The 25847-nt window shown below is 50.0% G+C and overlaps 3 protein-coding genes and 1 long non-coding RNA gene across 5 annotated transcripts in view; 1 reads left to right on the top strand and 3 right to left on the bottom strand.

Moving 5' to 3' along the window:
* Positions 1-620: 620 nt before the first annotated feature.
* On the bottom strand, positions 621-2091 carry LOC103170815 (histone acetyltransferase p300-like). Its single transcript, XM_007670228.4, has 2 exons — positions 1985-2091; positions 621-1649 (listed from the first exon to the last, which is right to left on the bottom strand). The coding sequence occupies exon 2, from the start codon at positions 1635-1637 to the stop codon at positions 936-938; it is 702 nt and encodes a 233-aa protein (XP_007668418.1). The 5' UTR covers positions 1638-1649; positions 1985-2091; the 3' UTR covers positions 621-935.
* A 1437-nt stretch (positions 2092-3528) lies between these two features.
* Positions 3529-6179, bottom strand: LOC114805401 (histone acetyltransferase p300-like). The gene is made up of 2 exons (XM_007670227.3): positions 5991-6179; positions 3529-5631 (listed from the first exon to the last, which is right to left on the bottom strand). Exons 1-2 carry the CDS (start codon positions 6162-6164, stop codon positions 4690-4692), a joined length of 1116 nt encoding a protein of 371 aa, XP_007668417.2. The 5' UTR covers positions 6165-6179; the 3' UTR covers positions 3529-4689.
* A 7388-nt stretch (positions 6180-13567) lies between these two features.
* On the top strand, positions 13568-15298 carry LOC114816654. The gene is made up of 3 exons (XR_003764450.2): positions 13568-13942; positions 14805-14885; positions 15156-15298. It is a non-coding gene; the product is annotated as an uncharacterized LOC114816654 (long non-coding RNA).
* Positions 14161-25847, bottom strand: part of EP300 (E1A binding protein p300) — a 78096-nt gene continuing 66409 nt past the window's right edge. For both annotated transcript variants that reach the window (XM_029079319.2, XM_029079320.2), the window contains exons 26-31: positions 25400-25513; positions 24055-24220; positions 23218-23382; positions 20944-21105; positions 19175-19456; positions 14161-17607 (exon numbers count right to left, since the gene is read on the bottom strand). In XM_029079319.2, the coding sequence (XP_028935152.1) occupies positions 15361-17607; positions 19175-19456; positions 20944-21105; positions 23218-23382; positions 24055-24220; positions 25400-25513 (3136 nt within the window). In that variant the 3' untranslated portion in view covers positions 14161-15360. The remainder of the gene's footprint in view (positions 17608-19174; positions 19457-20943; positions 21106-23217; positions 23383-24054; positions 24221-25399; positions 25514-25847) is intronic.

The following is a 25847-nucleotide window of genomic DNA, read 5'->3' as shown; positions in this document are numbered from 1 at the left end:
GTGAAAAAAAAATGATGACAAACTGGTGACCGCCTCTTCCCTCCACCACACACCCCTCTGGTGACTAGAGGGCTTGGCGGGGGAGGATGTGGCTAGCCACACACAAAAAAAGACCAAATGGTCTACTCCGCCTACTTGAGATGGAGTAAGACTGGAGAAAAAAGTCGGGGCTGGGCTGAGGCACCATCCCTCCCCACTTCCACTTTGGCTTCCTCGCCACCACCCCAGAACGCTCATTCCGGGTCTACCCCATTCCGCTTACTTCCAGCCCCCACCATGGGTCTGACCCCTAGCTCCCCAAGTTTACACCAACCCACGGAGAAGCACCTCGAGGCCACCTTTGGGTTGGGCATCATTTTGTTCATTTATTATTCAACCCTCCGTCCTGCCTTCCGCTGCTGCGATAAGTGGCCTGCTCATCCGGGCTCCAGGTCACTTCACGTGATGAAAGTCCAGTAAGCGACGATCACGTCTCTTACTTCTCGAATGCAGTCTCAAGCTTTTAGACCAATGCCCCGTACCTAACCCATGCTCTGGATTATGATGAATAATAATAGTGGCATTTGTTAAGTGCTTGTGTGCCGAGCTCTACGCTAAGCCCTGGGGTAGACCAAAGATAATCAGGTTGGATAAGGTCCCTGGCCCACACTGGGCTTTCGGTTTCTAGGGGGAGAGAGAACAGGCATTTAATTCCCATTTTAAAGATGGAGAACTGAGGCCCAGAGAAGTGAAGGGATTCGCCCAAGGCCAGACAGTAGCTATATGGTGGAGCGGGGATTAGAACCCAAGTGCTCCAGCACCCAGGCTCTTTCCCCTAGGTAGGCCATCCTGCTGACCTAATAAACAGGACAGCACATCCTTAGGCGGAGAGGCCTTAACGCCTGACTCCGTCCCCTAATCCGCTCACCGTCACCCCCTCGGCCCTACTCCCGCACCTAAATAGACTCTCCTCCCAGCGCGGCAGCTCGGGCTTGCAGAGGTGGCATGTTTTGCGTGACCGGATTAGGATGCACCATCCCCTGCTGCCCCTGCTGCCCCTGCAAGGTGGGTTGCAGCTGCAGGCCCGGCTGCCCCTGTGGCATGCCAGGCTGCCCGGGCGGGCCCGGTGGGTTCTGGGTCCCCGCGTACTTAGCGGCTCGCTGACTGATGAAAGCAGTGAGCAGCTGGGGGTTGGAACGAAGGATGTTAAGCACCTGTTGCTGCTGCAGGGGAGAGCTGGGGGACCTGAGAGTCCGTAAGAGGTTCTGTAAGGCCGCCCGGGGCAGAGAGCCTTGCTTCGGCCGAACCACGCCGGGCACGGCCACACCGGGCACCTGCCCCGGCCCCTGCTGGGCGGCCTTGGTCACGGGCTGACGCCTTTCCTCTCCTACTCTGGGGGGCTGGCACAGCTCCCGGACCCTCTCCACCAGGCTCCCCAGCTGCTTGTTGGCTCTGAAGTTCTCCTTGCGGTACGGGGTCCGGCAGAGGGGGCACAGCTTGGCCCTGTGGTCCCCGCCCTTCGTGTGGCAGTGCCAGGTGATGCAGCGGCGGCAGAAGTTGTGCCCGCAGTCGACGGTCACCGGGTCGGACAGGAAGTCCAGGCAGATGGGACATTTGGCTTCCTCCTCCAACTTGTCCGTGAGCCCGGCTGTGGCCATTGCTGCTGGGCCCTGGGGCAGGGAGAAGAGATCAGGGGCCCTGTGCCAGGGACAGTTGGGCCCTCCGCTTGATAGGGGACAACTTCTGTCAGGGAGCGGGGAAGGTGGACAACTCCTGGGGAGTTCCCCTGCCCTCCCTGGAAGGGGAGATAGGAGACCCTCCCTTTCTACCACCACCAGAAAATGCTCGCCGGGCATTTTACTGGCAGGCCCAGAACTCCCTCCCCCTAGGCCTGAAAGTTAGGAAAATTCAATGTGCTCTTTCAGGCCACCCTGGCACTCTCCCTCGACCCCTCTGACTTCACGGGGGTTGGCTGGGCACGCATCACTGAAGCCCCTCTGCTCACCTTGTTTTCCAAGCTGAGGATCGGGGCTGGGGAAAGGAGGGAGGCAGGCAGGCAGGCAGGCCGGGCGGGGAGGGAAGTGAAGTGACGGAGCTTCTTCCTAATTCTGCAACGAAGCTCTTCCTGGCTGGGAGGAGTTGGGGGCGGGATCCTTTGGAGATCCCTCTCCTCCCTCCCCTCTTCCAACCAGCCTCTCTCCTGGGGAGGAGCCCGGGGGCCGAAAGGAGGATCAAGCGGTGGAGAGGAGGCATCCCTTCATTCAGTCGTATTTACTGAGCAATTACTGTGTGCAGAGCACTGTACTAAGCGCTTGGGAGAGTACACTCTAACAAGAGATTTTCTGTTGCCCCCGCTTAGGTCTGTCTCTTCTTTCTCTTCTCCTCTCTAGACTGTACATTCCTTGTGGGCGGGAATTGTCGGTTATATTGTACTTTCCCAAGCGCTTAGTTCAGTACTCTGCCCACAGTAAGTGCTCAGTGAATACGATTGACTGGCCTTTTCTTTTTAAAGGGTATTTGTTTAGTGCTTCCTATATGCCAGCTTCTATACTAAGCACAGAGGTACATATAAGCTAATCACGTTGGACACAGTATAAATTCCTTGTGGGGCTCACAGTCTTAGCTCCCATTTTACAAGTAATAATAATGATAAATGGTGGTTGTTAAGCACTTATTTTGTGCCAAGTACTGAACTAAACACTGGGTTAGATGCAAGCTAATCAGGCTGGACACAGTCCATGTCTCACTTGGGGCTCATGGTCTTAATCCCCATTTTACAGTAGAGGTAACTGAGGCCCAGAGAAGTAAAATGACCTGCCCAAGGTCACAGAGCAGATAAGTGGCACTGAACTCACGTCCTTCTGATTCCTAGGCCCATGCTCTATCCATTAGGCCATGCTGCTTCCCTGGTTATTGGGTTACTCTGTCTCCCAGAAGGGCTAGCTACCCCATCTCCGGGGTCTTCGGGGCCAAACTTGAAGTTTGGGGGACTTTAAACCAGGCCCCGGCAAGTGTCTGTGGCAGAGTGCCTGTCTGCAGCTGTTCAGGGGTGGGCACCTCTCCCTCCCTCCCACTCCCCCCCAAGAATTGTGAAGGGATGGATGGGAGCACAACACGGCTTTCCTCCATGCGGGATTCTCCAAGACTGCAACCTCCCCGTTCTTGTACAACCGAATTTCTAGCTGAAATTAATTCACCGGCTCCACTTCACAAGGCTGCGGCCTACGTTTCTGCAGTGACGCCGGTTACGATACCAGGACCACCTAGTTTGACGGGGCAACCCTCGAACAGCAATACTTCCCAAATTCTGACCAGTTTCCTTCAAAATGTGGTGCCTTCAGGAGCGGCAAGAGGCAGGGAGGTCATTAAGGACCTCATTCATTCATTCAAATGTATTTATTGAGTGCTTACTGTGTGCAGAACCCTGTACTAAGTGTTTGGAAAGTACAGTTGGGCAACAAATAGAGACAATCCCTACCCAACAGGCTCACAGGCTGTCTCACACAGTTTAGCAATGGGTAATAAGAAATCTATTTTAACAGTCCATACAGTGATTGAAAGTTTACATTTATTAGTAATCAACTCACTGCATGATTTACATTTGAGGATTTTTTTTTGTTTGTTTTCTATTTTCAAGTTTTACAGAAAGTGGAAGAGGAAGGGATGGGGTAAAGAAGAAAACTTTGGTGTGTTCAAATCATCCTATTGGACTCATTTCTTACCCTCTTTTTTATTTTTTACTTTGTTAGATGTAAAAATAACAAAAAGAAATATTTCAAGAAACAGAAACCACTATATGCTACATCCATTTGGCAGCTTCCCCCTGTATATTTGAAAAAGTCATTTTTTTCTCTACATACACAAATTTTAATACTTGAAGTTTACATGCCGACTTCACATAGAAAATTTTTGGAGGACAAAAGTGGATTTGAGGAGGGGGTTGGGTCACTTCATTTTTTTACATCTTTAAGAGAATTGACATCTTTGCATCCAAAGAGGAAAAATTGATATTTTAATATATGTATATATAATGTATAATGTAATAGATAATGTATTTTTAAAGCAACATTTACCCCATGTCCTCGAAAACATATTCATCTGTGAATGCTATTTTTTGTGCCACGACGAGGAAAAAAATAGGGGAAAATGCCCACCGTCTGCCTCGGTAAATAATATCTCGATACTATATATTTTCATTGATTAAAAACAATTATAAAACCTATTGGAAGTGCAGAGAGGGAGCAACTGAGATTAGAAAAGACTAACCGTGGCCCACCCCTCTAGGGCACACACGCACATGGGAGGATTAGGGAGGGAAAAAAACTAAAAACAAAAAAGAAACAGAAAGAGAAGACTAAACATTTCTGGTCATAAAAATATATTCTTTGTCCTTTATGATCCCTCAGGTTCATTTTCTGTTTGCTTCTTGTTTTGACCTCTAGACCATGAGCTCGTTGTGGGCAGGAATCTGTCTGTTATAGTTTATTCTCCCCAGTGCTTAGTACAGTGTTTTGCACACAGTAAGCACGCAATAAATTCAATTGGATTAATTAATGACCACAGTGCTATTGCTGCACTGTTCAGAATTGTTCTGGGGAAAATTGTCTTTTAGGCTAAGAAAGATTAATAAAAAATTTGTCTTTAGTACGGAGTCTTGTTAAGAGAAAAAAGGGGGTTGGGTTTTTTCCTCCAAAATTCTACAAGGTATCTCTAGTGTATGTCTAGTGTACTATGTGAAAGGCTTAGGTTCAAGTATGAGTTGTCGGTGTCAAGCTCCAGTTCTGTGGCGCTTGTACCATGGAGGCTGGCCAGGCCCGGATAACTAGCGAGCTGAGAAAGGGTCGAACTCTGGTCCGGCCCGTCAAAGCGCCCCTGCTCCATGGGGTGGGCCTGGGCGGCCTCCAGGCCGGGTTGCAGGGAGACGTGCTGCAGAGAGGCCTGGGGCTGCATCCCAGGGGAAGGGACCATCTGCGGACCACGCGCTGGGGTGCTGAGGACGGAGGGCTGCATGGTGGGTTGCAGCTGCAGGCCCAGCTGCCTCTGCATGATGGGTTGCGGTCGCAGGCCCGACTGCCCCTGCGGCGTGCCAGGCTGCCCGGGCCGGCCTTGGGGGTTCCGGGTCCTGGCGTAATTCGTGGCTCGCTGCTTGATGAAAGCCGCCAGCAAGTGGGGGTTGGAACGAAGGATGTTAAGCACCTGTTGCTGCTGCTCTCGCGATCTGGGAGACCTGAGAATCCTCAAGAGGGTCTGTAAATCTTCCTGGGGCAGGGAGCCTTGCTCTGGCCAAGCCTCGCCAGATACGGCCGTGCCGGATCCCCGTCCTGGCCTCTGCCGGAAGGCCTCTGTCACGGGCTGACGTCTTTCCTCTCCAACTGTGGGCGGCTGGCACAGCTCCCGGATGCTCTCCACCAGGCTCCCCAGCTGCTTGTTGGATCTGAAGTTCTCCTTGCGGTACGGGGTCCGGCAGAGGGGACACAAGATGGCCTCGTGGTCCCCGCCCTTCATGTCGCAGTGGTCGGTGATGCAGCGGCGGCAGAAGTTGTGCCCGCAGTCGACGGTCACCGGGTTGGACAGGAAGTCCAGGCAGATGGGACATTTTGCCTTCTCTTCCAACTCGTCCAGAGGCCCGGATGTGGCCATTGCTGCTGGGCCCTGGGGCGGAGAGAACAGATCAGGGGACTTGCGCCAAGGAAGAGCCACGCTTCTTTTAGAGCACCTCTGCTAGGGACAGCTGGGCCCTCCACTGGAGGTGGGGAGAGGGTGGGCAACTCCTGGGGAGTCCCCCGGGGACCCCCTGCCCTCCCTGGAAGGGGAGAAGAGGGACTCCCCTAGTTCCCTCCAATATTAATGTTTGCTGGGCATTTTACTACCAGGCCCAAAACTCCCTCCTCCTAGGCCTGAAAGTTAGGAAAATTCAATTTGCTCTTTCAGGCCACGTTGGCACTCTCCCTCGACCTCTCTGACTTAACAGGGATTGGCTGGGCACGCATCACTGAATCCCCTCTGCTCACCTTGTTTTCCAAGCTGAGGATCGGGGCTGGGGAAGGAGGGAGGCAGGCAGGCCCGGCGGGGAGGGAAGTGAAGTGAGGAGGTTTCTTCCTAATTCTGCAACGAAGCTCTTCCTGGCTGGGAGGAGTTGGGGGCGGGATCCTTTGGAGATCCCTCTCCTCCCTCCCCTCTTCCATCCAGCCTCTCTCCTGCGGAGGGGCCTGGGGACAGAAAAGGAGGATCAAGTGAGGGGGAGGAGGAAGAGAGAGTTTTTCTCTTACACCTGTCTGGGTCTGTCTCTTCTCTGCCTCTCTTCCCTTCTCAGAGTTCAGTGCGGGAGCTGGCTGGCCTGCAGCAGCAGGGACCAAGAAGCAGTGTGGCCTAGTGGATAGCACACCGGCCTGGGAGTCATAAGGACCTGGGATCTAATTCCAGCTCTGCCACTTGTGTGCCTTGTGACCATGGGTAAGTCACTTTACTTCTCTGTGCCTCAGTTCCCTCACCTGTAAAATGGGGATTAAGACTGAGCCCCAGGTGGGACAGGGATTGGGTGCAACTTGATTAATTTGTACCTCCCCCAGCGCTTAGAACAATGCCTGGTGCAGAGTAAGCATTTAACAAGGGTTTTTGTCTCCTGTCCTCTTTCCTGCCTTCTCTCTGCTCTTCTTCCCCTCTCTAGCTTTCTTTTGCTCTTTGCAAGGGCTGACCTGGAACCAGCCCCTCTCCTGGGCAGTGGAGGCAGTTGGGCACTGGGCAAACATGTCAAACAAAGCAACATGGCCTAGTGGCTAGAGCACAGGCCTGGGAGTCAGAAGGATGTGGGTTCTAATCCCTGCTCTGTCACTTGTCTGCTGTGTGACCTTGGGCAAGTCACTTAACTTCTCTGTGCCTATTACCTCATCTGTAAAATGGGGATTAAAACCATGAGCCCTATGTGGGAACTGGACTGTGTCCAACCTGGTTAGCTTCTATCTATCTCAATGCTTGGAACAGTGCAGGATACATCATTATTAGGTCAACCCTCCAGGCTATAGTCCCTGTGGGTACCCGGTTTGGTGGTTAATTTCCAATGGCCACGTATTATCCTTGGCATCAAGAAGCTCTCACTGTTGGTTTCCAAGCTCACTTCCAGCTCTCTCCTGACACAATCTGCCTTCTTCTCTCGTCAGTCTCCCGCTTGCACTCCGGGCTCTTCCCAAACTCACCTTCTTCCACTGTTTACCTCCCAACACTCTGGCCTCGGACCCTTTGCTCGCATCCGTCCCACTGCCCGGAACTCCTCCTCCAAGTCTGCCAGGCGAGCCCTCTTCCTCTTCAAAACTCTCTTAAATCCCACCCACTGCAAAATGGCAATTAATTTTCAACTTACAAAATCTCGTCAACCCAAAAGTCACCTTGGTAGTTGTGTATTATTGATCTATGTGCACTAAATATATGTATTTATTTGCCTTTGCGCAAATCACTAGAGGTTTCTCTTCACACTCCCACTACTCATAAATAATTTGTGTTTACTTGCTTTCCCACTTTGAATAGTAAACACCTTGAAGGCAGGGACTGTGGATATGTTCAGGCTGCACCACACTTCACATATGTGAGACTGCAAGCTCGTCCTCTAGACTGTAAACTCACTGTGGGCAGGGAATGGGTCTGTTTACGGTTATATCGTACTCTCACAAGCGCTTAATACAGTGCTCTCCACACAATATATGCTCAATAAATACGATTGTTTGAATAAATGAATGGATGCATGGCAGATCGACCCCTCAGATTCAACACATCATTGTCAGAAGCCTCCAGCTGACGCAGTTGAGTAAAAGCCTGAAAGTGAGCCCTTGGAAGATGATGCCATCTAATCAATTATTTTGTTAATGAGGTGTATATCTCCTTGATTCTATTTATCTTGATGATGTCTTGTTTTGTTCTGTTTTGCTTTGCAGTCTGTCTCCCCCGTTTAGACTGTGAGCCCGTTATTGGGCAGGGATTGTCTCTCTCTGTTGCCAAATTGTACATTCCAACGCTTAGTACAGTGCTCTGCACATAGTAAATGCTCAATAAATACTACTGAATGAATGAATGAATGAGTGAACGGAATCCTGGGCTTGGAAAGGGCAGCCCTACCATAAAGTGGCCCAATACATTCAACAGTTGCTTCAACTGTTGAGGCAACTAGAGAAACGCAGCTTGGCTTAGTGGATGGAGCACAGGCCTGGGAGTCAGAAGGACTTGGGTTCTAATCCTGGCTTCGCCACTTTTCTGCTGTGTGACCTTGGGTGAGTCGCTTCACTTCTCTGAGCCTCACTTACCTCATCTGTAAAATGGGGATTAAGACTGAGAGCCCCATATAATGTTGGTATTTGTTAAATGCTTACTATGTGCCGAGCACTGTTCTAAGCGCTGGGGTAGACATAGGGGAATCAGGTTGTCCCACGTGGGGCTCACAATCTTAATCCCCATTTTACAAATGAGGTAACGGAGGCACCGAGAAGTTAAGTGACTTGCCCAAAGTCACACAGCTGACAAGTGGCCGAGCCGGGATTCGAACCCATGACCTCTGACTCCAAAGCCCGTGCTCTTTCCACTGAACCACGCTGTGTCCAACCTGGTTTACTTGTATCTACCCTGGTGCTTACAGGACCTGGCACATAGTAAGCACTTAATACCACAATTACTATTATTAATTCCTTCTATCCCTTGCTCTTCAGGGCTCTCCCTTCTTCAAAAAGTTCTTTCTAATGAGGTCAGAGAAGTCAGCGAGAACATAGACTCCTTGGTTCAAGTTTGGAGCACGTGCTTTAGGGTGCTGGCACATAAAATAATCCATTTTGCACGGGGCTTACACATCTCAGCAACCTGGGAGGGTCTGAACCTCTGGCTCATAGCCCAACTTGGAAGATGGAGCACATCACAGCCGGAATGCTCCACCGTGGCCCAAACCGATAATCCTTTGGTGGCTGCATGACAGGCCATCTAAATGCTAGTTCTGGTCACACCCAAATCACTGTGGCCCAAAGATGCCAACTCAGTGGGAGACAAGAGCTCAGGCTCTTGAGTAATAATAGTAGTAATAATAATAATAGTATTCGTTAAGCACTTACTATGTGCCAGGGAATGTACTAAGCACTAAGGTAGATAGAAGCTATTTAGGGTAGACACTGTCCATGCCTCACCATTGGGTTTACAGTCTTAATCTCCATTTTACAGATGAGGTAACTGAGGTCCAGAAAAGTTAAGTAACCTGCTCAGAGTCACACCCCAGACAAGTGGCAGAGTTGAGATTAAAACTCAGATCCTTCTGACTCTCAGGCTTCTGCTCTACTAGGCTACTCTGCTTCTCATAAAATGAAAGTTTTAGTTTAACACAAAGCACTGATCATGCCTTTTACTCCTGTTAATAATGATATTTGTTAGGCACTTATCACGTGCCAAGTTCTGCACTAAGTGCTGCTGAGGAGAAGCGTGGCATAGTAGAAGGAGTACGGACCTGGAAGTCCCAAGACCTGGGTTCAAATTTCAGCTCCGTCACGTCTGCTCAGTGACCTTGAGCAAGTCACTTCTCTATGCCTCAATTACCTCCTTTGTAAAATGGGATTCTCAATACTTGTTCTCCTTCCTACTTAGATTGTGAGCCTTGTGTGAGATAGGGACTGTCTGACCTGATTATCTTGTAACTTCCCCAGTGCTTAGAACAAGGCTTGGGACATGGTAAGCTCTTAACAAATACCACAATTATATAGGATGAGTAGGTCGGTTCTCAAGCACTCAGACCAGTAATCTCCTATCTAGAAATCTGACTGACCTCCTGCTGCGCCTGGTTAAATGGATCCTCCTCTGAGCCCGGCACTACCACAGAAGCTTCACTAACATTTTTTTTTAAATTATTATTCCAGGTGGAGAGGGAAATAAATGCATTCTAAGCACTAGACTATTGTAAGTAGAGAGAGCCTCAGGCAGATGGAGCTTCTTGGAACTGTTTACCGTTAGCTTCTCCTTCCACTTCATCCTGGAGACTCAAGCCAGTCACCCACATGATCTCATTTTAGGTTTTATCCAACTCTGTGGCCCTGTACTCTTCCCAAGTGAATCCAGAGTGTAGAACACAGAACAGGTGTGACACTCCGGGGACAACCACCTGGATTTTTTCGGATCAACAGCTGCCTGCACCCAGCCCTTAGTTTACTCACACCTGAACATTTCCTCTGCTCTCAAGGAGCTGCACACAATTCAGCAATTTAATGATGGAACCACCAAATCGAGCAGTTATTGCTGTTGACAATCTCACCTATGATCTTTAACTTCTCTCCCCTCAAACCCCTCCCTCCCACCTTTTCCCTGTTATCCTATCCCAGTGCCATCTATCATTCCCCTCCCCCTGCACCAGTGGTCAGCTCACTCCCATCCGATCCCTCCTCCCACAGCCTCAGCCAAGTGTGGCTGTGGAAGCAATGCCTGCTCCATTATGGGAAAGATTCCCTTCATCCTAGACCCAATCACTCCTCCTCACCATCAAAAACCTGTCTCTCCCCAGATGATACTGTTTCCCCTGTTGCTCTCTAGGGGTAGGGGACTCATCCCTCCACCCACTGGGAAAGGGGGAGGAGTAGACTTCCTTCTTACTCCCGAGTGCCACTTATGCACCAGTCTTCCCCGCGCACCCTCTTTCCCTTCCTTTGAAGCCCATATCATCCACCTCTACCGCCCAGTCCAGTTACTAACTCATCTACCGCCCCACAGGCCCCATCTCCAACTTTCTGAACCATTTTGATCCCTTTCTCACATTCCTTCTTTCTCCATCCCTACACTGATTCTTGGGGATTTCAATATCCATTTAGATGTACCCGACAACCCTTCCGCTCCCCGCTTTCCAACTCACCTCTCCCACACACTCCATCTCCCCATCTCTGCAATCACCAACTCTGAAATTCCTCTAACCAATCACAATTGCCACACCTGCCTTCTCTCCCATCCACCCTCTCTCCACAAATGTGGCCCATTCCCCCATAAATCTGCAATTTCTGTCCCCACCCAATTTTCTCATCATGTCCCATTCAGTCTCCATACCTAAACTACCTTCTCTTGACACCCTGAATATAACTCTCTCCTGAACTCAACTCACTGCCTCCCCCACCCCCCATCTCTTCATCAATCTCGTACCACTAACAGCCCTGGATCACCTCAGCAGTCCACTTCCTTTGCTCCTATGCATGAGCTACAGATTGCTGCTGGTGGAAATCCAGATATTAGGTTGACCTTATTCACCTCAAGTTAATCTTTGCATATCTTAACTCTGCCCAGCAGAGTTCTCCATCTTTAATAACTCCCGTGCCCATTGTCCTCACCAGTTGTTTTGGATATTTAACTCCCTCCACAAACACCCTGCTTTCCCCTCATCTTTTGCCCCTAATGATCTGGCCAGAGTTTAAGAAAATGGAAATGAACAGGTGTGATCTCCCTAAAGCAGCGTGGCTCACTGGAAAGAGCACGGGCTTTGGAGTCAGAGGTCATGGGTTCAAACCCCGGCTCTGCCACTTGCCAGCTGTGTGACTTTGGGCAAGTCACTTAACTTCTCGGTGCCTCAGTTCCCTCATCTGTAAAATGGGGATTAAGACTGTGAGCCCCACGTGGGACAACCTGATTCCCCTGTGTCTACCCCAGCGCTTAGAACAGTGCTCGGCACATAGTAAGCGCTTAACAAATACCAACATTATTAAAATCTCCTCTATTCCTCTCTAGTCCCTCCTTCCTCCTTCCTCTCATCTTTCCTAAGCAGAATCTCGAGACATTCCACCTCTCAAAATCCACCCCTCCACCTTCACCTCCATATCCATACCTTCACACCTTATCAAAGCACTCACCCCCCAACCCCCAGATTGCCATCTTCTACTTTTCGCTTTCCAATGGCTTCTTCTCCACTGCTTACAAACATTTTCCTGTCTCCCCACCCTCAAAGAACCCTCTCTACCCCACGGCTCCCTCCAGGTATCACCTCACCTCTCTCCTATCATTCCTCTCCAAACTCCTTGAATGAGTTGTCTACACCTTCTGTCTCCCAATTCCCTCTTCCGTGCCCTTCAATCTGGGTTCTGGACCCTTCATTCCACAGAAACTGCCCTCTCAAAGGTCACAAAAGATCTCCTTCTTACCAAATCCAACAGCCTCTACTTTAAGTCTCCTCGACCTCTCAGCTACCTTCGACACTGTCAACCACCCCCTTCTCCTGAAAACATTAACCAACCTCGGCTTTGCTGACACTATCCTCTCCTGGTTCTCATCCCTTCTCTCTTGCCTCTCATCCTTGGTCTCTTTCATGGGCTCCTCTGCCTTCCATTCCCTAACTGTGGGAATCCCTCAAGGTTCACCCACTCTTGGAGAACTCATTCACCCCTATGGTTTCAAATACCATCTCTATGCAGATGCTTGCCAAACCTCCAGCCCTGATCGATCTCTTCTGCTGTCTCACATTTCCTGCCTTCTAGACTTCTCTGCTTGGATATCCCACCCACACCTCAAACTTCACATGTCCCAAACAGAACTCCTTTTCTTACCCAAACCCTGATCTCCCCTTGACTTTCCCATCACTGTAGACAGCACTACCATCCTTCTCTCAAAAGCCCATAACCTTGGCTTTATCCTTGCCTCCTTCCTCTCAATCAACCCACATATCAATCTATCACTAAATCCTGTCGGTTCAACCTTCACAACATTGCTAAATCTGCCCTTTCCTCTCCAATCCAAAATGCTTCCACGTTAATCCAAGCATTCATCCTATCCCACTTGGATTACTGTACCAACTTCCTTGCTGATCGCCCTGCCTCCTGTCTCTTCCCCCCCAAACTCCAGTCCATACTTCACTCTGCTGCCTTGATCATTTTGCTACAAAAACATACAGGCCATGTTTGCCCACTTCTCAGGAACCTCCAGGGGTTGCCCATCCAGCTCGGCATCAAACAGAAACTCCTCACCATCAGCTTTAAGCACTCAATCTCTTTGTCCTCTCCTTCCACTTTCCTACCACCACCGACCTGTGCACTTTGCTCCTTTAGGGCCTACTCAGTGGGCCTCACTCTCTTCTACCTCGCTGCTGGCCTCTTGCCCACATCCTCCCTCCGGCCTTGGAAGACCCTCCCTCTTCATATCTGACAATCGCTTTCTTCACCTTCAAAGCCCTTACTTAGAAGACTTCTCCAAGAGGTCTTCCCTGACTAGGCCCTCTTCTCCCACTCCCTTCTGCATTACCCTAGCACTATGGATTTGCACCCTTCCTTCACCCCTGCCTCCCCCCACAGCACTCACATACATATCTGTAACATTTATATTAAATGTCTGTCTCCCCCTCCAGCCCGAAAGCTGGTTGTGGGCAGGGAAAGGGTCTACCAGTTATATCGTACTCTCCAAAGCACTTAATACAGTGCTCTGCACAGTAAGTGCTCAATAAATACAGATGAGTAAAGGCTTAGTACAGTCCTCGCCCACAGTAAACACTCAATAAATACCATCGATCAATCTATCCAGGGCTTCGGTCCCACCACTTCGTTCTCCTGAGGTCCCAAGGGAACCCCAGCATCACAGCGATGGGCATCGACCTATGAGCAGTCCCTAGGCAGCGGCAGTTAGGGGAGCGGCCAACCGGACCGGTAACGAAACATAAGAAACCCAGCAGAAGAGCCGGTCTGGATGACCTCAACACATCTTTCCGCGATGAACCGGCGACCAACGCTCTTAGCGGTAGCCAGCTAATACGGCAGATTCCGTAGGGCAGGAGACACGGAGGATTGCAGTTCCGCCGTATCACTTCCTCAAGTACGCGTTTGAAAGAACCCAACGGTAGAATTCGAGTCCGTTGATGTGGTGGGAGTTGGGAATGGTTGCGTACGGATGCGTGGCATCGGACACGGTGGAAGCGCAACGCGGATCTCCTCCATGTGGCGTTCTCCGAGACTCCAACCTACCGTTCTCGTACAACCGAAGGTTCTACTGGGTAGGTGAAATCCATTCACAGGCTCCACTTCACAGGGGCTCCGCGGCCCAAGGTTTTCAACGACGCCGGTTACGGTACCAACACCACCTAACACATCTTGGCCGGGACTGCCGACATGGCAACCCTCTAACAACAGACTGCCCAGATTCCAACCGGTTTCCTTCAAGGCACCTTGCCTCCAGGGGTGGCAAGAGACAGGAAGTCATTAAGAACCAAGCTGTCTGTCTCACACAGTTTATTTAACAATGGGTAATAAGAAATCAATTTTAACAGTCTATACAGTGATCGAAAGTTCATATTTATAAGTAATCAACTTTAATTGCATGATTTACAACATTTGAGGGTTTGTTTTTTGTTTTTTTTTGCTTTCTATTTTCAAGTTTTACAGAAAGTGGAAGAGGGAGGGACGGGGGTAAAGAAAGCAAGCGTAAAGAAGAAACCCCAGGGACCTTTTGTGTGTTAAAATCATCCCATTGGACTCGTTTCTTACCCTCTTTTTTTATTTTTTCCTTTGTTAGATGTAAAAATAACGAAAAAAATTCTTTCAAGAAACAGAAACCACAATATATATACTACATCCATTTGGCAGCTGCCCCTGTATATTTGAAAAAGTCATTTTTTCTCTCTACATGTACAAATTATTTTAATACTTGAAGTTTTACGTTCGACTCTTTGTATAGAAAATTTCTGGAGGACAAAAGTGGATCTGAGGAGGGGGACTGGGTCATTTCATTTTTTTACACTTTTAAAAGAATTGACATCTTTGCACCCGAAGAGGAAAAATTGGTATTTTAATATATATTTATATATATATATAGAATGTATTTTTAAAGCAACATTAACCCCTTTGTCCTCTTTCTAGGAAATGTTCGTCTGTGAATGTTATTTTTTTGCGCCATGACGTGAGGAAAAAAATAGGGAAAAATGTCAGCCATTTGCCTCGGTAAATAATAACTATCAATATTACATATTTTCATTAATTTAAAAAAAATAATAAAACCTATTGGAGGTGCAGAGAGGGAGCATCTGAGATCAGAAAATACCAACCGTGGCCCACCCCTCTAGGGCACACACACGCACGCGAGGAGGAGGGGGGGAGGAGGGGGGAACAAAACAAAACAAAAAAACAAAAAAAAAAGGAAAGAAAGAAAAGGACGACTGGACACTTCCAGTCATAACAAAAATATATTCTTTGTACTCTATCATCCCTCAGGTTCATTTTCTGTCTGCTTCTCGTTTCGACCACAACACTACTGCTGCACAGTTCGGATGTGTTCTGGGGAAAATTGTCTTTTAGGCTAAGAAAGATTCAAAAAAATTTTTGTCTTCAGTACAAAAAGTCTTGTTAAGAGAAAATAAGTTCTGTTTTTTTTTCTTTTTTTTTTTCTTTTTTGCTCCCAAAATGCTACAAGGTATCTCTAGTGTATGTCTAGTGTACTCTGTGAAAGGTTTGGGTTCAAGTCTGAGTTGTCGGTGCCGAGCCCCAGTTCCGTGGCGCTTGTACCATGGAGGCCGGCCAGGCCCGGATTGCTAGCGAGCTGAGAAAGCATCGAACTCTGGTCCGGCCCGCCAAAGTGCCCCTGCTCCATGGGGTTGCCCTGGGCGGCCACCAGCCCGGGGTGCGGGGAGCTGGTCTGGGGGGAGACGTGGTGCGGAGAGGGCTGGGGCTGCATCCGCGGGGACGGGCTGGAGTGAGGCGGCTGGGACTGAGGGCGCGGGGAGGGGACCGGCTGAGGAGAGCGCACCTGGTTGCTGAGGGACGAGGGGATCTGCTGGCCCTGCAGGTGAGGGGACTGGGCCTGGCCGGGGAGCATGTGCTGCTGGGGGCTCATGGGGTTGGGCTGCGCCGGGGACCCCATCTGCTGCTGTAGCAACCTCTGCTGGAAAGCCTGCTGCAGACTGGCTCCCGGCTCCGCCCCCATGGCCTGGGGAAGCTGGCTCATCTGTCCCATGGTTCCTTGCTGCATCTGCTGCATGTGATGCTGCATCCGCTGCTGCTGCTGCTGCTGCTGGGGGTAGCCGACGCCCGGGGGCTGCTGGAACTGGCTGTGGTTGGCCAGGCCGGGGCCCAGCCCCGGGCCCGCTCCCTGCTGCTGCTGCTGCTGCTGGTGGCGCTGCTGCTGCTCGAGCATCTGCTGCTGCCGTCTCATTAAGAGTTCCCGGAACTGCGGGGACATTCCCGAGTGATTCATGTTCATCTGCTGGGCCTGAGGGGCCAGCCCCGCCATGGCCTGCGGCGGCTGCGGCGGCTGCGGCGGCAGGCCGCTCCTCTGGACCCCGGCTGGCATGGGCGGCAGGTTCTGCATGGCCGGGTTCGGGTGCACCACCCCGGGCTGCCCCTGCATGGCGGGCTGGGGCTGGAGGCCCGGCTGCCCCTGCGGCATGCCGGCCTGCCCGGGCAGGCCCTGGGGGTTCTGGGCCCCGGCGTACTTGGCCGCTCGCTGCTTGATGAAGGCCGCCAGCAGCTGGGGGTTGGAGTGAAGGATGTTGAGCACCTGCTGCTGCTGCATGGGCGAGCTGGGAGACCTGAGAGTCCGCAAGAGGTTCTGTAAGGCCGCCTGGGGCAGGGAGCCTTGCTTGGGCTGAGCCACGCCGGGCACCTGCCCCATCCCCTGCTGGGGGGCCACGTTCATGGGCTGCCCCGGCTGGGGCACCGACATCATAGACGAGCGCTGCATCCCCGGCTGCAACTGCTGCGGCTGAGGCAACCCGCCCTGGGCCCAGGGCGGGTGCTGCTGCATTCCCGCCGGCCCCATCCCTTGATCCAGGTGCCCGCCGGGCCCGCGGGCCATCGGGGGCGGGTTCATGCCCATGGGGCCCATCTGGGGCATCTGGGCCATCTGGTGCTGGATCGGCCTCTGGAAGATCTGCACCTGGGCCATCTGGCGCTGGGTCTCGGCCGCCCGCTGGATCTGCATGGCCATCTCCACCGCCGCCGGGGGAGGACCCTGGACCGGCGGCTGGGCCACCTGCGGGGGGGTCGGGGGGGTCACCTGGCCACCGGCCTTGCCCTGGGAGACGACGCCGGGGGGCTGAGTTCTGGGGAGGCTGTAGGGCGGCATGCTGTTGGGAGGAGCCGGCGGGGGCTGGGAGGCGGGCTGGGGGGGAGGCTGGGGCTGCGGCGTCTGCGGGGTCGGAGGCTGCTGGCCCGTGGGGGTGGTGGGGGTGGCCGGCGTCGGGGACGGCAGGCCCTGCTGCTGGCCCACCACGCCCGTCCGCTGCATGCTGGCCATCCTCCTCCGGAGCATCTGGGCCTGCTGCAGGCGGTGCTGCAGCTGCTGCTGCCGGAGCTTGTGCTTGATGTTGAGGCAGAAGGGCACCGGGCACTTGTTCTCCTGGCAGTGCTTCGCGTGGTAGCAGCAGAGGGCAATGAGCTGCTTGCAGATGGGGCAGCCGCCGTTGGTCTTGCGCTTGCAGCACTTGGTGTGCAGGACGACCTTCTTCATCTTCTGGCAGGACGGCAGCGAGCAGTTGGCGTTGCGGCACTGGCAGGCGTGGACCAGAGACTGGATGCAGCGCTGGATGCTCAAGCGGCGGGAGTCTCCGGGGCTCTGGGTGGCGGCGGCCTGCTGGTTGTTGCTTTCGTCGTCCAGCCCGAGGCCCAGTTTCTCCATCTTGTGATCGTGTTTCTTAGTGTTATAGCAGGTGATACACAGGTCGTAGTCCTAGAGACGAGACGAAAGAGTGAATACCCCACGTTCCAACGGTCTGACCGAGCTCCCGCTTCCGACCCGCGGCAGCGACGGAAACACAACGCCGCTGACTCGCAAAATGTACACACGAAGCCCCTCCATCCGACTCCGTGATCGACGCTTTCGGCCCTACCTGCCGTCTGGCCTAGGCGCTGAGAGGCTTTGGGCCCCTCTGGAGAATGGACTCATTTAGTTAAATGTCTCTAAAAAGAGTACCGATCCTGCTAGTGACATCGCTATTTTCTCTTTTGGTACACGAGGGATGAGGGGCTAATGTGGGTTGACTGAAATGGCGGGAGGCGGGGGTGAGGTGGGGATCTTCAGCTGGATGCTACTAAAGTTTCTGCTCGTAAGCACGATCAAAAACCAGCAATGGAACGACAGTGATGGCAAGCGGGAAAAACCTAGGCCGATATCTGCCCTCAATGGATACATCATTCACCAACTTGGAATGTGGGGGTTGGGCCAGAGAGCCTCTCGAGGTCCCTTCTGGCTCCTTGAGTTACGATTCCACAAGCTCGTTTTCTGGATGCTCCAGTCACACAGCTGGTCACCCCATCCAGGAAATTTAAATTCCTGAAGGCACTGAAGTATTGAAACGGGATTGGGAGTCAAGAGACCGGGGCTTGGGTTTCGGCCGCACATCTGTGAAATGGGGACAAAATGTCGGTTCCCCCTTCCTCAGACTGTGAGCTCCTCATGGGCAAGGGACCCATTACCTTGCATCTATCCCAACACTTAGCACATAGTAAGCCCTTAATACCATAACTACATATTTTCTCATCACCTTTCCTTACGTGTTTGTCGCCAAGTGCCTGGGCTCCTCCCGTCTTACTCCTCGGATTGTGGCCCCTCGAAGGCCAGGGACTGTGGCTAATTCTCATCCGTATACTTTGTCCCCCAGTGCTTAGTACAGTGCTTTGCACCCAGTAGGTGTGAAATAAAATACCACTACTAAGAATGGCCGCCTCAGAAGGAATTAAACTCATCTCTTCCTAACTATCCTTGGGGAGAGCACCTCCCTCACTCCCCTCCCCGGTTTCTATGTCTTCCCCATTGATACCAAAGGCGTGGGTGGCCCAATATAAATAAGAGCAGTGTAGCCTAGTGGAAAGAGCACTGATCTAGGAGTCAGAGGATACGGGTTCTTATCCCAGCTCTGCCACGTATCCGCTGTGTGACCTTGGGCAAGTCACTTAACTAATCTAGGCCTCAGTTCCCTCATCTCCAAACTGGGGATTCACGATCTGTTTTCCCTCCTACTTAGACTGGGAGCCCATGTGGGAGCTGATCATCTTTCTACCCCAAGGCTTAGTACAGTGCTTGGCACGTACTAAGCGTTTAAAGAATACCACAAAGATTACTATTATTATTATTATGAGTGGCTGGATTCAGATGGGCCACACTGCCACCTGTAGAGTGAAAGCTGGGTTTTTCTCTCTCCCCAATTTCCGGGATTGGGAATAAGGTCCTCCCCAAGGATGGGTGTATACTTTTCCTCTTTTCCCCCATCCCGAGGCTCTGAGGCTGGCCTGCTCACCTCACAGACTGTGCAATGCCATCTGGTCTCCACGTGGTGCTTGCATTCATTGCAGGTGTAGACGAAGCGATCCTGGCTCTGCGTATGCAGCTCCACCAGCATGCACATGGTGGACCACTGAGCCCTGCGCAGGGATGAGAACTCCAGGTGCTTGTCCCTGGCGAGGGTGAGGAAGGCATCGCGACCGTCCATCAGGTCACAGGGGATGAGCGGGTCGGGTTCCACGATGGGTGGCAGAGAGTTGGCAGCGGGGCCAGCGATGAGGCGGATCACGAAGAAGACCTGCAACACAGAACCCAACTCTGACGCCCGTCCACTGCTGATCCATTACGGTTACGCCTGGGATGCTGCAAGCCGGGCCCCTGGAATTCACTTTGATCGATCCCGCACCAACTTGGAGTTTACTGATCCAACTGTCTAAACTTCATATCCCACTACACTTTCACATAAGTACGACTACATGTTGGCTTTGGGCTTGAATGTTCTTTATCTCTAGTCACCTTATTGTGCCACCAGCACAGTGGCAAGCTAACAAATGCCGAGTAAACGTGGCTTACTTTATTCAAAATCTAGTTCGCTCTTAAGTATTACACAACAGCCAAAGGATATGGGAACCAGTTTAACTATCAGTCACCAGAAGCCAAAGGAGGTGAGATAATAAAAGGAGTCTTTTTACTCTCTCCCTCTCCTCCTCTACCTCCCTTCCCTCCCACTCCTTAAATCACCTCATTAGAACAATGATCCAAGAAATTCTGGCACTCAATCCCAGCTACTTCTGTCCGAGTCTCCCCTTCGCTTCCAAGCTGGCCCCTGTGGATCGCCAGGGCAGTGGAGCATCTAAGTGGAGGCCTGCACTGCACTTCAGATGCACCCGTGCTACTACCAACTTGCAGCTCTCCTCCTTTTGCTCCCTCCCACAGTCCTAAATACCATATGTCTGCCTGCCTCCCCACTTAGACCCAGCGAGCCATACCCCTCCAAGCACCCCTCAGAGTGCTCTGCACACGGTAGCCACTCTACAAACACTAATGAAATGACCAAACCCATGATTTCCAAGAAAACGTTTAAGAAGGAGAAATTGGTCTAATTTAAAAGCACATCTTTTTGTGTAGCTCTGAGACAAGGGCCACTTTGTCCCTGGCAGCCCTGACCTGAGGCTGGGAGCTACCTGGGAAGAGGGGCCGCAGATCTGTGCCGCCTGTACTGAGGCAGCAACAGAGATCCTGCAGGAAGTGAACCGACTGGTTTACAGAGTTCTGTCGACTCTCTCAGTAACACTATTTGTTGAGCACCCTGTTTCTGTGGAGCTCAGATCTCCAGAGGGGCTTTCTGAGTGCCATGGGGCTTATCTTGGAGCTAGGAGCATCAGGTGCAGGGAGATTTTCAGAAAAATAGACATCACATTATCTGAAATGTATACCAATCGGGATGGCCACATTTTCTTTATTCGAAGCAGCAGCTCTTAGGGACTCCCTCCCCTGATACAGTTACTGATGAGAGACTGGACAAAAGTCAAATCTTTGCATTTAGTTGATATTTTTAGCACTCTTCCCTTGCTCCTCCAAATCCCCCAAGAAGAGGTCATCCAGTTACTTACGTGTGCACAGTTCCAATTAGTTAGAAAAGAGGAACACTGGGGAATTTTGCTCCAGCCCTCCACTCTCTTCACAAGGGCCAAACCACCCTATAGATCCCGCTGAGATAAACCCCCAACGTCCCTGCTGCTTTCAAGGGAAATTGAAGCCAGCCTTTCTGAAGTGGGTGCTTACCTCTTTGTGCTTCTCCATGGTGGCATACAGCTTTTGGGAGAGATCGTTGGAGACATTGGGCATGCCTGGCTTCTTCTTACTGCCACGACTCAGACTGCTCTTATTTTTGCTCGTCTTCTTATTATTTTTCTTTTTGGCATTTTTGCTGTCTCCCTTGGTCACCTGCAGATGTGTTCAAAGGGGGTGAGCGATGGTTAGTTTTTCAATACTGTCCATGCCTATGCCACACACCATTTCAGGGGAGCATCAGAAACTTCCTCATATATCAATTTCAAGACTTCTTTCACCCTATGCCTTCACATCGGGTCTGGCCGGGATAATTCATCCCAAAGGTAAAAATTTTACATTCATCTTTGTGAGCTTCTCAGAATAGGAATCCACTAGGCCAAATCTGGACTGCATATGTTCACGAGCCCCAAGGAGACCACAACTGATAAAAACCCCTGTCATTTCCTTAGCGGGATGTCTTGGTGGTGATCCCACTCATGTCAAGATAGAGCTGGAGGTCGGCATCTAAATGACCTCTTAGGCTTTAGAACAGTCGTTCCAAACTTTTCAGTTAAGGTATCATTTTACTGGCTTCAAAGTCCTAACAGACCACCTCCAATGCAGAACTGGAACTGCCAGCCATTTCCTCAGGGGAATCAGTTTTATGAAGAGCCTTCAGCAGCCACCCCACTGCAAAAATAGCACTTCAAGTGCCCTGCAAGACTGCACTCTTAAGCAAAGGGACAACAGGCAAGGTAGGGGTGTGGTCTGGGGCCACGAGTGACCCAAAGATGACAAATTGACAAATCTGCTTCAAAAGGATCTCCATTACACCTCACCGAATCACCCACTGTACACACACAGACACATTCAGTAATATTCAGTAATCAGTCCAATTTCCTAGTTCCTAATGATACTCCTCAGTATTACATTAGTCTCTCAGGGGACTGGGAGAATCGGGCTCATTACACCCCGATATTTCTCCTCGTACCACTTCATACCCACCCCAGGACACCTCAAACTCCAGGATGAAAAAAGTCTCATTAAGGCTGGTTGAGAGAATGACAACTTGAGACAGTCGAGAAAAACAGGATGAGATCAAGCAAAGGAAAATTGCTCAACACTACAAGTTAAATTCTCAGCTGCATTTTGGCCTGTAGAATAATCTCTTTCCTGGTTTGAGTTGCTGCAAATTTAACTCCCTGACATCAACCTAATAAGGAATAATCCTACATTTACCAAGGGAAGAGAAGGGGGATAACTAAATGGCCACCAATGTTCACTTCATAAACCCTTCAGACCTTTCTTAAGCAGAGTGGTCTCCCCCTGTAGATTGTAAGCTCTATGGGGGCAGGGGATCTATCTACCAACTCTATTGTATTGTACACTCTTCGCAAGCACTTTGTAGAGAGCTCTGACCACAGTAAGCACTCCATAAATAACATGGATTGAGCAAGCCACAATTTAAGTACTTTTAAGCCCACTGTGATAATCACCTCTTTCCGAAAGTATCTCCTACTCTCATATCTTATAGTAAAACATTCTAAGTGAAGTCCAATCTTTAAAATTTTGAATTCAACTGCTGCTAACAAATGAGAGCTTTCTCAGCAAAGATATCATGACGAGAATGATAAAGGAGTGTGCAAAGCCTATTCTTGGTGGACCCAGAGGATTTCTCCTAGCAATATTAACACCGTCCTGGCTGTCCCACATAGGGGGAGAGGAAAAAAAAAAGGCAGATTGAGGGGTTGGAAATTTTAAAACTCAGACTGACCAGATGAAAAGTGGGGAATCCCTGAAATGTAGCAAGCAAAACACCCGCTTTGTCTCTCTTGTTCCTCTGAATGACATAATTGATAGGAGAGGAAGAATACTAGGGAATTATCTTCCCCTTCTAATTTATTAATATAATAATAATAATCCCTCAGTTTAAAAAGTCAAACCCCCAAAAGGGTACCTGGTGATATTCTTGGCACTTATGACGCTTACAAACAACCTAGGAAGTAGCTTACTCTTTTTCACATTATTAACACTATCAGAAAGAAGGCAGAAATGCATCAGAATGACTATATTCAATCTTAATAGGAATCAGGTATAAAAATTGTTCAAGGCTTCACTGTAGATACAGATCTGATTTCCAGTCACATAAAATTAAGGAGGGTCTTCAACTGGAACTAGTAGAGGGTTACTGGTGGGTTGTATCTGGAGTCAGGAAAGAGTAGTCATTCACCACAAGAAGAGTTCTGCTCTAAAAAGACAAGTTACAGGGGCAAATTTTTTCCTTACATCTGTGCTCTCATTGCTAGTGTTTTCTTCTCGCTTTCTCTCTTCTTCCTCTTGCTCCAGTTCTTTGATGCTCTCCTCTAGCACATTAGGCCAGAAGTCCCCCTCAAAGTAAGGCAGCTCCTTTGCGCTTGTTAATCGGTCTTCTGTTGCTTGTTTAAAGATATCCTGGGAATCCCCCCCCAAAAAAAAAAAAAAAAAAAAATCACACACAACTTAATCACAACCATCACCCTTTCCAGCACACCTGCACCAAGGCAGACATAACTCCAAATACAGGATTAAGATGGATTTATAGTTCAGAATGTGTAAAATCTTTAAATTTACCATTGCATTTTAAAGCAGCCCAACACAAGGCAAGGTGACATTTCCAGGTGAAATGGGTGACTATAAAACTTTTCGTGCCCTCCCTTGTGTTCCAGGAAGCAACGAGGACCACCCAACTGCCACCAAAGCCCATGTGACAGGGACTTGAGTACCTTATGTACTATTGGGGGGAGAATCTTATTTCCACTTGAATATCTCAGCTCAAACCGACAGCCCAACTCCACTTGATGCAGAAAAATAATACTTCCCCACCTCTACCCTGCCCTTCCACAACCAGGACCATAAGGCGCCTAAGACTTCATCTATGGTTCCACCTTCTATATCGGACTGGTTTACCTCGAAAACAAATCCTGTTTTCTTACGGATTCAGCTACGCTGTTTGTGATGGTTTTTAGAGTGGGGAACTTTCCCTCTTTGGCTGTCCAAAGGAGTAATTCAAGGGACGCCCGTGTTGACTTTTTTTTTTACATCAACACCCAGCCAACAGAACGAACCCGTCACTTTTCAACCGACCTTGTAGTCATGGACGATGCGTTCTGACACGGACTTATCCAACATCTTTTTGTACCACTCTTGTAGTCGCTTGGGCTTGGGTATCTTCTGGTCAGGAGGATGGCAGTGGAAGATATAGTCATCTCCTTCGCTTGGCGGGCAAGCCCAGATATGCCCAGTTGTGTATCTAACAACCGGGAGAAGACATTAGTCCAGGAAGATGAAGACGTTTTAAGGTCTTCATGCACGCATTTTTTGGGGGGTGGGGGGAGGAAGAGGTGGTGGAGGAGGAGGAGGAGGAGGAGTAACTATTTTCTCCTAGAAGGCCTGACATACTACAGGAAGCCACCAGGTGGGGCCATTACCAAAAAACATGGCCACTATCACAAGATAACAGCTACCGCAATCACGTTCCGCATCTAAATGCTAGCACTGCAGCTGCGTATGAGCAACCAAGAACCGATGACATTTTGGTTGCCGCTTTACATACATACAAGAGGAGATGGGGAATGGACTGGAAGGGGGCGGGGGCGGGGTTGTATTCATCTTTCATGCAGTTTTCTTATATTTGAGGGGGGAATGTCACACACTCACAAACGAACCGCTGTATTAAACTGACAGAGCTGCAAATTCTCACAGTGGAGGCAAATGGAGGATATTGAGTCAATTTCACAGGATATTCCCACAACTGCCAAGCTGATGAACTGTTGGTCCACCAGGCAGATCAATTTGGGGAGATGAAAGAACATCACCTGGGATCATCACCTGTATACCAAGGTGAAGGGACTGAATACAGTTCAAGGCCCCTAAACCTCGTGTGACAAATAAGGTCATTCTTCTCAAACAGCATTCGCTTTAGGAATTCACTGACGCTTACTCATGCAACTTGCAGGTAGTATTTTAAAATCTTTTTATTTCCTTTTGGGAACCTTAGAATATGCCCCCAAGACTGTGTAATGTGAGGCGTCCCACCAATCCTCCCCTTCCATGGTAATATGACATCACAGAACTGTAAAAGCAAAACAAAACAAAAACAGAAAACCCCTCCAAAATCGAGGGTTAAGAGGCCCCCTCCCCCGGGGATGATGACTGGCTGCACACAAGACAATCCTAGAATCTCCTGGTGCCAGCACGAATATAGATGTCAACAGGTTTGAGCTAGCAATAGTGTACGGTAACCAGGAGACAAATTTGCAACCCTCTTTTCTGAAGGAGCACCTGGTTACAGGTCAGTTTCCCTTTCCCTTCCTGACTACAACTAGTTTAACCATTAATCAACCTGCAGCAATCGACACCTAAAAAACACACAGAAAAGGGGGGCGGGGTTGGGGGGTGGAGGGCAAGGTGAGTGCAGTAATAGGCTTACCCTAATTTCTTGACATATTCTAGGTAGCCAATTAAGATTTCGTGATAAACCGCAGTCCTCAGGCATTTTGGGCGGAAGAAATGAACACTGTCGAGGTAAGATATGTAAACTCTCCTAGAGGGAAAAGGAAAAGCAGAAAAGCGGCACATGTCATTATGTAAAGTTTATATGTTAATGTTCACGTAGATACACACATTTTTTGGCACCCATTACATGAGAAATACTTCAGAGGGTATTTGATCACAATCCCACCTCTTTATGAGATGCTACTGCTTGCTAATTGTTTCTGAAGAGCTCCTATATTTTTTCTTCTTGAAGGATAGATATCTCATCCTCAGCACAGATATTACTGCATCCCTCCTTGCCTTTAGCAGATTTTTGTCCCTCTTGTCTGCCATCAGTTTGCTACAGTTTCCACTTCTCATTCTTGCCCTTCCTTCTCAGCTGG

The sequence above is a fragment of the Ornithorhynchus anatinus genome, chromosome 14, assembly GCF_004115215.2.
Source record: "Ornithorhynchus anatinus isolate Pmale09 chromosome 14, mOrnAna1.pri.v4, whole genome shotgun sequence".
Taxonomy (NCBI): domain Eukaryota; kingdom Metazoa; phylum Chordata; class Mammalia; order Monotremata; family Ornithorhynchidae; genus Ornithorhynchus; species Ornithorhynchus anatinus.
The sequence above is the reverse complement of the archived record's forward strand: the minus strand, read 5'-3'. Positions and strand labels throughout refer to the sequence as shown.

Bases quoted from the DNA above. Each gene is read 5' to 3' on its own strand.
- LOC103170815 (XM_007670228.4), bottom strand. From the start codon at position 1,637: ATGGCCACAGCCGGGCTCACGGACAAGTTGGAGGAGGAAGCCAAATGT.
- LOC114805401 (XM_007670227.3), bottom strand. From the start codon at position 6,164: ATGGAAGAGGGGAGGGAGGAGAGGGATCTCCAAAGGATCCCGCCCCCA. The intron at 5,632-5,990 runs GTGAGCAGAGGG...TCTCCGCCCCAG, and splicing joins TCCTCAGCTTGGAAAACAAG to GGCCCAGCAGCAATGGCCAC.